Below are 10,512 nucleotides of genomic sequence, written 5' to 3'. Positions count from 1 at the left end.
AGGAAGGAAATAATTGCCTACACTTTGAATTGAATATATGGAAGTAAATGCAGTTAATCCGGAGTATCCGCGAGAACTTATTATGGAGCAATCAACGGCTAATAATTGCCTACACTTTGAATTATTTCCTTTTTTTTCTTTATGAAAAACTTTTTTTTCGCAATTTTTATTCTTTCTCCCTGACCCTATATATACTCCCGCTCGCAGCGTCCCTTCGTCTTCTTCGAGAATACTCGATTCATCGCCGCATTCCTAGGGCTTCCACCGCACTCTTCCGGCGGGAATCCGGGTCCGGCCGGAGCGCCGGCGAGTTGGCCTTCCAACGCATCCGGTCCGGCGGCCGTTGGTGGTCGGACGACGGTGAACAGCGGCGGAGAAGCAGCGAACGTCGGAGGAGTCGCGGACGGTTGCGCGGGATATGTCGCGCGGCATATCAAAACCGTATATATATATATTCTTTATTTGATAAAAAATGATGAAAAAGACTAATAGTACTGATATTATAAATTTTATCATGTGACACAAAGCAAGATACTGGTCCAAGCCTTGCAGAAAAAGAAAAGAAGTACTAAGAGGTCATAACTCTAACCTACTTCCGTCCTTGATAATTGAAAATAATTATCATTGTCAATTTTTTCTTTTACAGAAAACTACATCTTCTTTTGAATCCATTTGAACATTACAAATTTTAAGAATTATTTTTTGTTTAATTGATTTCATAAAATTTCAGTTAGAAAATATAGAATTCAAGAAATACAATTGGCTTTCGGTCATGGGTACATAAATCCGGATCCATTTAGGGTTTTCGGATCCGGATCATGATTTTATAAATCATGATAAATCTCAGTTAGTCTCATTGACTATCCCTGAGGGTAATTGATCCGATCCCACAAAAGTTTTCCTTCGACCACCAGGATAAATTAGAAAGTGCACGCAGCGGCCAGCTCAGACGTCCAACATCCTTTGATTGCGCTCCTCATTTGAAAGAAAATTTCTACAAATACGTCATAGCTAGGGATCGAATCGCAGGTGTCTGGGTGACAACCTGGATGTCCTACCACGACATCATGTCCCGAGGATAAAAATAATAAATCCCAGTTAGTCTCATTGACTATCCATGGGGGTGCTCAGCCCTACGGAAGTTTCGTACCAGTCACTAGGATAAATCAGGAAGTGCACATCGCGACCAGCTCAGACGTCCAACATCCTTTGATTGAGCTCCCCATTTAAAGGAAAATTCCTGCAAATGCGTCGTAGTTGAAGATCGAATCATATGTGTTTAGGTGACCAACTCAGACGTCCAACATCCTTTGATTGCGCTTCTCATTTAGAGAAAAATTCCTCCAGATGCGTCGTAACTGAGCATCGAATCGTATGTGTTTGAGTGTCAACCTAGATGTCTTATCGCAGAACCATTGTCCGGGATAAAAAAAAACTCTTTTATTTGATTAATTGCCGACCCCCCCCCCCCCCACGTCACGCCACGTCACGTCGCCACGCCTGTTAGTTGCTATTTTAAGCGACACTGCAGGTATGGGTTTGGGCTCGTGCTTGTTTCTGATTGGACATTAAGCGACCCATTTCCACCGTCTGATGCAATCAAGTGGCGTGCGCACGCTGGATCCTACTACTCATCGCCAGCCCGTCGATTCCAACTCGAGGACGGTTTCCGACTCCCAGAGGCCAGATCCAACGCGTGTCGGTGCTGCCGTTGGATCGAGATCGGGCGATGCGTGCACTCCGCCCCTTCGGGCCCGATGAGGCGTGAGAGAGTGGCAGTGCGGAGGTCGTTGGAGTTGTGGACTATAAACGAGCGAGGGAGTGGAGGAAAGAGGAACGCCGTCCGCCCGCCGATTCCCTGGCCTTCGGTGGCGACTTGTTGGCGATTTTTTTTTCTTTCTTAATTGCTTTCAGGTTTCAGCTCAGCGTCCTCTCTCGATTCTTCGTGTATCTGGAGGTTAGTGTTTTCCAGCTGATTTTGTGGATTATCCTTTTGATGGTGGTGGATCGATCTGTACCTTTCTTTTTTCTATTGAAATGCTAGAGTTGATGGATATGGATTATGGTTTCCTTGACTATAAATGCTCCGTTCACGTTTGCGTGGATTGGATACATATTTTGTTTTTTGAGATTTGTGGATCTTCTTATTTTTAAGCTTGGACTTGTGGTCTAATAATTTTGGCTGCAGCTTGGTCAGTTCTCTTATCTTTTCCGTTACGCGTCCTTGAAATTCTGTTAGGGTTATTTCACTTGAGATCAACAGAAGGTTATGAACTTTTGATCGGATGTGAGATCATACCTACTCTGATCTATCAGTATTCAGTTTTTAGCAACTGTTCCTCCACTTCAACTCCTTTTTTGTTCGTTATTTGTTTGTTTTGATGGAAATAAGAATAAAGGAAAGCGGTGATAGAGATTTCTCAACTATTTCCTTTTCAGAAAAATGAATTATTAGAATTTCTGCTGGACTCTTTAACCTTTTTTGTAAGAGCAAGATTTGACATCCTATGTCACATATTAGCTGAGGAAAAGTTTAACAACTGTTTAATTAGATTCTAATTTATGTGCAGTACAGTTATGATCTTGTTCCAGATATTTAAGAATATGATTTCCTAAGAAAGTTCAGAACCATGTTGATGTTTATGAAGGAATTGCTACTTATTGTTCAATTTTCTCATTCAAAGGATTAATTTCAACAGATTGATTTAATAAACTTATCAATGCCAAATACCTCACCTCATTTTGCTGCACGTTGTTCTATTATGATGGTTGTGTATGTCTTGTTCAATGTACATATGCTAAGAATGTCAAACACTTACGTTAAGATGCATGATCCAGCTGCATGCTGCTCTATATTTATGGTTGTGTTGGTCTTGCTTCTGTTTTCCTTTTCTCTCCTCAATGGATGGTGCGAATTGTCTTGTTACTGCTTATATCTGCTCAATTTGAAATTGTTTAATGTATCTTCCTTTTGGGGTATAGAGATTCACATGCAAGGGTTGGCTCTGACATGTTCAAGATACACAGCCTATTGTGATTGAAGTATTCTTCTGATGGAATAAATAACCCCAGGAAGGGTAATTTAATTTTCTTTGCTTGCACATAGTTGCCTTACATCCAATGGCTGCTTATGAACATGACTCTGAAGCTTATCGGTGGGGATTTGGTATTTTTTACCCATTCCCAAACCCTCCATACTCTGGAGGCAGGATTGACCAGGGGACTACCTTTTATTCGAACTGTTGTGCTAGAGAAGGTATGTTGAGAATCCATGCTAGTGTTAGCATGATCCTCTTTTATGTGCCTGTGCTAGGACTGATTTTATCAAGTTTTTGATGCAGATACATCCAGAGCTGCATGTGAAGAACATATGCATGCATCTATTTTCACACAAAATCTGTTTGAACCATATACAAGGGAGCACAACTTAGGTGGAAGTGAATTATTTTCTTTCTTTTTTTAATGTGCTAATGGTATATTGCAATATTTATATTGGTTAAAAACTTTTGCTCATACATGTAGTGACTGAGGAGGGACAAGAAGGTATGAATGGAACTGGACCCTCTAGTTTATGCTCTTGTCATGGAGGCTACTCTTATGGGAGAGAGGTTCCATTGGAAATATCAGATGAATATTCTGTTGCTGATGGAGAAGTTGGGAGGAGGTTAAATCAGATGCATTCAATCCCTGTAAGAGCCTGATATTTTAACTTTACCTATTTGCTATTCTGATAGGTTCAATGTAAAAATGCATTTCATATTCAATTTAAATTAATTTAATACTCTTAGCATATTATACAGTGTTAGGCCAACTTTTATGGATCATTCTATTTTTATAAGATGATAAATGTACAATTTGAGTATATTAATGGTTAAACTAACAGTGATACCATGGCAATGTTTATATTGCCATGTTTTGCTACTATAATTAAAATATCCAGTCATCTTTGTATTACTTACGATGCTAGAGTTGAATCAATTATAGCAGAATCTATCAGGGGTAGAGAGAGAGCCAAAGAAAACAACAGTCAATTAGTAAAAGAAAAATGATTTAATTAAGTTGAACATTACCAAAGATATCTTCTTGACCATAGTAAAGGGATAAGTTTCATATAACAGGCCCCAAATAGTTAGGACAAAGACACTTGATTATGCCGATGAAGTATTACTAATGACATTGCCTTGAAGAACCATTCCGAGCTAAATCAGTTTATGAACATGTAATGGAGTTACAACTAGCAACCAAGCTCACCATGGTAGTTTGAGATAGCAATGTGGGTCTAGACTTTGAGTAATTGAGTTATAATTCACTGGGAAATTTATTTTTGGCGGTATATTAGATGTTGCTTGCTAGTGACACATAACCACTCTTTTCATAGTCTAGGCACATAATAGATACTATTGGTTATCCATGTCTTACTTTTTCGATAAAAAAAACCTTGTCTATTAGTATTTATTACAAGGATGAAATATTATTGTTGCTTGGTTTATGCAGCATGTTCCTCGAATAAATGGAGACGTTCCTTCCTTTGATGAAGCTACTTCTGATCATCAAAGGCTCTTAGAAAGGTACATCTCTTTTGTATTATTTGTTTCTAGTGAGATCTGTGATAATTTTAGTACCGTGTCCATTCTCTCCGAGTAGAAATAACATTCAATAGAGCAGCTTGTGTATACCTTGAGGTTGGCTTTTGCAATGCATTTTGTGTTAGGGTTAAAATTGAGGATAACTTCAGCTGATATTCTTACCTTATCAGGCAAGGAGTCAAATACTGGCCAAGTACTTGTCTCCACACTCTTTTTAACTGATAAAAATACCAGTCAGTATGTAGTTTACCAACGAGTATTTGAATCCTGATATCATGTACTATTATTTGGATAAATCTTCTCTTCCGTACTGACTGGTCTTTGAATCCTTGACATCTAATGTAACAATCTGGTATTTGAATCCTTTGATGTCTAATGCCGCAATCTAGATAAATTGTATTCCAACCTCTTCTTTCTTGAAACTAAGATTGAAGGTCTAGAGTTCTGCAGTTCTGAAGAATGAAGACTGAACTTCTGGTTCTAATCAAGTCCTATAATATAATATATTGTTTATTTATGTGGATACCTCTCTGTTCCTTGTTAATTTTCCTATAGGTTATGGTTATCCTAATGAAACCATGTAAAAGCCTTGATTGTTGATACTCAGGCGTTTTAAGCAATAAATTCACTTGGGAAGTAAAGAAACTTTCCTGCACAAAAACCAGTACTATTATTTGTTAGAATCCCTTTTTAGGCAAACATACAAAGGTCTGACTCAGTCATTTTATCTTTCACTATAGTATTATTGTGGAAGAAAACATTCTGATTGAGATGGAGTGCTTCAATGAAAGATTTGAAACTACCAGATCTACATCCAATGTTGAAGATAGAGAGTTTAACTAGTTTCATACACTAGTATATTTGGTTCTGTGAACTGTGGATGCTAATGTTGGGTTCTGAGGACTATGTCAATGGACATGTGTTAGATTACTAAGTTCAATGAATTTTTTTAGAGATGTATTTATTTTCACTATCAAGCTTTTCCTATTAATTATAGCTGGGAAGGAATAAAATACAGGTCATGAATTTTCTCTTCCATTTTTTATTTCTAATGGACCTTTTAGTCATTTTCACGTCCCATTGAGGTAGAACCAATAAACATTTCCTTTTTGATTCATCTCTAGAGTTGAATACCTCATTCAAATGTTTTGGATCTGACCTGTAGGAGTCAATAGCAATACAAATCCCCCCATAAGCACAACTTGACTCAAATAATAGAGTGATTTTTTTTTAAAAAAACTTAGGATTCTAATTAAAAATTATGGTGTAATTTGTATTTCATTTTGTTCTACAGTTGGGATATTAGATGCAATAAATAAAAATGGCAATGAAGCATGATAAGAATGTGTTTATCTGAACTTGAGTACCTAGAAATGAAAATTTGTGACAAGTACAAATAGTTTCACATAAATTTTTTTTATTGTTATTATCTTTATCTTCAACGGATGTTATCCAACAATCAGGAGTCTCCATTAGTCAGTAATAAGTCCACAAGTCATCTGCTCAGACCCCTTAAAAGTGTGAAAAGTATGTCTTCCAATTGTATTAACTATAGATGTTCAACATATAAATTGACCAGCCAATTAACCAAGGTCCTTGTATATATGTCAAGTTAATATCTCATCCTCAACTTGCTCTATTTGATTGTTGGCATTTCCTTATTATTCAGGTTGCGATTGTACGACTTGGTTGAACGCAAGGTCCAAGGAGATGGTAATTGTCAGGTTAGTCCTTGTAATTTGAACATGTTCATTTTTTCTTCTACTTCAAGACAAATTAAATGGCATGCACTGTACATACTTGTAACTTCCATCTTTCCTTGACATAGTCATAGTTGATTGCTAAATAAGTTTGCCAATTGGATGACTGTTCAATGTTATGATGATTCTTCCTTGTTGCATTGAAGATCCACAATTATTTCTACATTGACTTCTTATGAATACATTTACTTTTTGTTATTTTTTTCTAGAAGCTTGCTGGATTTGAATTCATTAACCTTTTTTTTTTCAGGGAAGTCAGTGGGGAAATTCCTATGGTTTCATTACAGTTTATTTTGTAGTTATTATTATATCAAAGTTCTAATTAATTCATGCATAACTGAATAGTAGCTTTGAATTATATCTAAATTGGCCTTGATGTTTTGATTTGGGTTCAGTAGGAAATCACGATAAGCTCCATTGGTGGGATTAGGGTTTTATTGAATAGTATTAATATTCAACTTAAATTTTCTGTACTGATTTGGTTTGAATTAGTTGGTAATTCAACTTGGTTCAGTTGTGGATAAATTAATTTTGATCTTGATAAAATGGGATGGGAGGAGGATATTGTTGATCGATTCCTCATGATCTCCTCACGTCCACACAAGATCAAATTAGTAGGGGGAGAATGAAAGAGAGAGATCACAACATTGTTCAATAACTACTAGAGGGTATGGTTTGATTGCTAGGGCAACAATCATATGACTAAAAAATGATTGTTATTTAGTGGTGCAGGCAGAAGATGCAATATTTACTTGTTGCAACTCGATTTTAATTTTGGTCTACAAATAGAATGGAAATTTTTGCCTATGTTGACCATCAAAACAAGATTTGAAATCATGTTCTTGCTGATATATGTTATTAACAAGGAAATATATTCATGGTATGAGTGAACTTTGTTACTAGGTCTCCTACTTGCTTGATATCCAACACTCATATCTAAAACTTAGACCGAGATTATCTTTGGAAGATCGCAAAAATGAATTAGATTCCCCTTGATTCCTGATAATGAAATTGCAACTAGCTAGTTTTGGCACACAAAGTGTCACATGTTCTAATTCTGGCCATATCATACTTGCTTCTCTAGACCTTGTTAGTCAGAAGTAGTTTTGCCATGGATAATGTCTTAGATAATGTTTAAGACCCAGGCATGTCCTACACTGCTGATTTTGCCACACGAAGGAGTCATGCCAAAGCTAGAGGTCTTTCACAAGAAGAAAAAGTTTTATTTACAACTTGTATTACTTTTCAAGAAGATTAAGTTTATATTAGTTGGAGGTTTGGGGTCTGGTTAGTTATAGAGTGTCATTAAGTTTCAGGGATTTAGTGTGTTAAATATGTTGCCATTGAGAAAGTGGAGGCATGCTCTTGATTACATAATACATTTTTCATGTGTGAAGTCTTTGTTTTATATTAATGAGCTCAACTCCCTTCTCTTCTCCATTCCTACCGTCTTAGATCATATCATAGGTTGTAATAGGAGGATGACAATAATTACCAAAAAAAGTCTTGATTATCAAAGTTTTCGTGATGTAGGTACCAAGCTGTGGTTTTGATGCTTCATTGGAGCTCCTGTCATAAAGGAACAAACTTACCTTTACATTTTGTCTTTCTAAAATTTATCAAAACACTTGTAACAAATTTATTTGGTATGAGTATGTGCAATACTGAAATTTCAATTTAACAACTGCAAAAATGTGACGGGTGTTGTCAGCTACATAATTATCTCTAAAGTTCTGCACTGTGATGCAAAGAATCATTATAAGAAAAATACAGAACCTCACATCATGCCAAATCGTTTCATGATGATTAACTGGATTTAGACAAATAACCACTTCTAATAAAAGGTGGCCATCATTTTAAATTAGCTTTTTCTAATTTTGATCTTTTTCTATATCAGTTTTTAGAAAATTAAACTGACAGGTCTAAGTGCATGTTTTGTCTTCAGTTCCGAGCACTTTCAGACCAATTATATCAAACATCTGAACATCATGAGTTTGTCAGACAGCAAGTTGTTGAACAGGTTGATTTTTCAGTCGGACTTCATTACTTTCTTTCCACTTTTGACATGTTTCATTATCAGGTCATGTTTATATTTTCAGCTAAAATCTCATTCTGACATCTACAATGGATATGTTCCAATGGCATATAGTGACTACCTCAAAAAGATTTCACAGTATGCACTTTTTATTAAGATTATTTACCTTCATATTCTCTGTAATATGACCTCAATGAATTGGTTGTCTCCCTATGTCATCAGAAGCGGCGAGTGGGGTGATCACGTGACATTACAGGCTGCTGCAGATACAGTCTCTCTCTCTCTCTCTCTCTTTGTTTTCGTCTTTGTATTTTCTGGTTATAAGGATGTTAACATGTTAGTGATGTCATTTGACCTGTTTCATCAAGAAAGCTCTAGCATGAGCATCCTTGGTGCTAGTTTTTCAGAATAACTTCTGTATTTGGATTTAACGATAACAACTGGATGGATAACAAAGACTTACATTGTTAATATGTACATAAGTGGTATAGTTTTAGAGGCATGATTCTCAGGATCTTATGCTCGAACTATTTGCAAATTTTGATTCTATTGTTTCTTCTTTATCCTCTATAGATTAAATTGAATTAATAACTGTGACATAAAAACTTTTCTGTTAAGTATATCTCTACTTCATATGTGGGATAGTTTTGGTTGCATGATCCAGATCTTATGCTTGAATCTGTATTTGTACATTTTTTATTATATGTTGTTACATCTTTATCTTATTGAATCTGGTTCCTTCACTTTTGAGTCTGAATTCTTTTTTTTTTCTATATGGATGTCTTGTTTGGCAGTATGGAGTCAAAATTTTTGTCATAACATCATTCAAGGATACTTGCTATATTGAGATTCTTCCCAGCATTGAGAAATCTAAGCGAGGTACAATACAAATTGATTGCAGTCATATATTCTAGTTTTCTTGTTAAGTCTAATAAAGTCTACCGAGATACAGTTCCCCTCTTTCATCCTTGTTTATAACTTGCAGTCTAATTTTTGTTTTTTTCTTGATTTCTATCATTTATACAGTCATTTTCTTAAGCTTTTGGGCTGAGGTGCACTACAACTCGATTTATGCCGAAGAGGAGGGTAAGGCATTCTCGCTGCTAGACTTACTCGCTCATGTATTAAGAACAACAAACAACAACTAAGCATTTATCTTATGTGGATTCGACTATATGGATCATACTATTCATTGAGTTTCATCCTCTACTATATCATCATCTATATATAATAAATCTAGAAGGAAACACAAATGCCTAGAATGTTGGAAATAACTTTCTCTTGCAGCCCAATGAATTCGAATTTGTTCTTGAATTCTTTTTGCTTGTTTGTTCAGATCTCCCCACTGCAGACACAAAGAAGAAGAAAAAGTGGTGGCAATTGGGAAACAAACATTGAGGCCGTTGATTATTATTCAAGAGCTCCGATCGAGTTATCATATAAGTTGAAGGTGGTTCTTCAGCTGGATATATACTTATAATTTTAAAATTTTTGTTTTATGTCGCAAAAATGTATCGCGATTATATGAAAATTAAACTGTGATATATTTGATCCAACAATCCTTCTACTTCCTGTAGATAAGATGGAAGCAGAAGCGGAGTTGAGAGAGGTACTGCTATTGTAATAATAAAGAAAATTTCATTAAAGATACAAAGTATTATAAAAAAACATGGTAGCCTGGTGCATTTTGGAATTCCATCTCTATCGATTTGGAACCTTCTTGTGAACATGTAACTTTGCATCTATAATTAAAAGATAAGACATGATCTCTAGATGTGGATAGAGATGTAAAAGAGATTGGATGGAGACGAAGTGAAGCGGATTTAAGTGACGTTAACATTCTCCTTATCGTCCAAACGGAGGCAGAATACATTGCAGATAGAAGATGAGAATATATATGTTTTTTTATCTATTCAAAAGAGGGTCTTATTTTTATTTTTGGAGGGAAAGGGTGGGAATCAAGTTCGAAAAGAATTATTAACTAATATTTAAGGGGAGGCAATTTATATATATATATATAGCGAAATCAAGCAAGTTGGCCTTTGTAAGTTGAAACAATTTACAAGTATTATAGAACACTAAATGCAAGGCAATTAAGGATGATAAACACAAACACATAATAAAGAATGTA

General features: G+C 35.8%; 1 protein-coding gene across 4 annotated transcripts; it reads left to right on the top strand.

The window, feature by feature from the left end:
- The first annotated feature begins 1,824 nt into the window (after window positions 1-1,824).
- Window positions 1,825-10,077, top strand: LOC141836945 (OVARIAN TUMOR DOMAIN-containing deubiquitinating enzyme 9-like). Of its 4 annotated transcripts, none has more exons than XR_012602518.1 (13): window positions 1,825-1,957; window positions 2,983-3,256; window positions 3,342-3,431; window positions 3,523-3,689; window positions 4,495-4,568; window positions 6,256-6,310; window positions 8,292-8,366; window positions 8,446-8,519; window positions 8,604-8,652; window positions 9,176-9,260; window positions 9,408-9,467; window positions 9,718-9,831; window positions 9,959-10,077. XR_012602518.1 is itself a non-coding variant. In XM_074724426.1 (13 exons), exons 4-13 carry the CDS (start codon window positions 3,371-3,373, stop codon window positions 9,777-9,779), a joined length of 762 nt encoding a protein of 253 aa, XP_074580527.1. In that variant the 5' UTR covers window positions 1,826-1,957; window positions 2,983-3,077; window positions 3,149-3,256; window positions 3,342-3,370; the 3' UTR covers window positions 9,780-10,077. The 4 variants fall into 4 exon arrangements, 3 of the variants coding, with proteins under 3 accessions (XP_074580524.1, XP_074580527.1, XP_074580526.1); XM_074724426.1 differs by having other exon boundaries at window positions 1,826-1,957; window positions 2,983-3,077; window positions 3,149-3,256; window positions 9,718-10,077; XM_074724423.1 differs by having other exon boundaries at window positions 9,718-10,077.
- Window positions 10,078-10,512: the final 435 nt, after the last annotated feature.

This window comes from Curcuma longa, chromosome 11, assembly GCF_044706935.1.
Source record: "Curcuma longa cultivar G26 ecotype Majalengka, Jawa Barat chromosome 11, ITB_CL_G26_1.1, whole genome shotgun sequence".
NCBI lineage: Eukaryota > Viridiplantae > Streptophyta > Magnoliopsida > Zingiberales > Zingiberaceae > Curcuma > Curcuma longa.
Note: the sequence above shows the minus strand (reverse complement) of the source record. Positions and strands in the feature narration are given on the sequence as shown.

Excerpts from the sequence above, each read along its gene's own strand:
- LOC141836945 (XM_074724423.1), top strand. The coding sequence starts at position 3,121 with ATGGCTGCTTATGAACATGACTCTGAAGCTTATCGGTGGGGATTTGGT. Across the intron at positions 3,432-3,522 it reads TACAAGGGAGCACAACTTAG|TGACTGAGGAGGGACAAGAA; the intron begins GTGGAAGTGAAT and ends TCATACATGTAG. Across the intron at positions 6,311-8,291 it reads AAGGAGATGGTAATTGTCAG|TTCCGAGCACTTTCAGACCA; the intron begins GTTAGTCCTTGT and ends TTTTGTCTTCAG.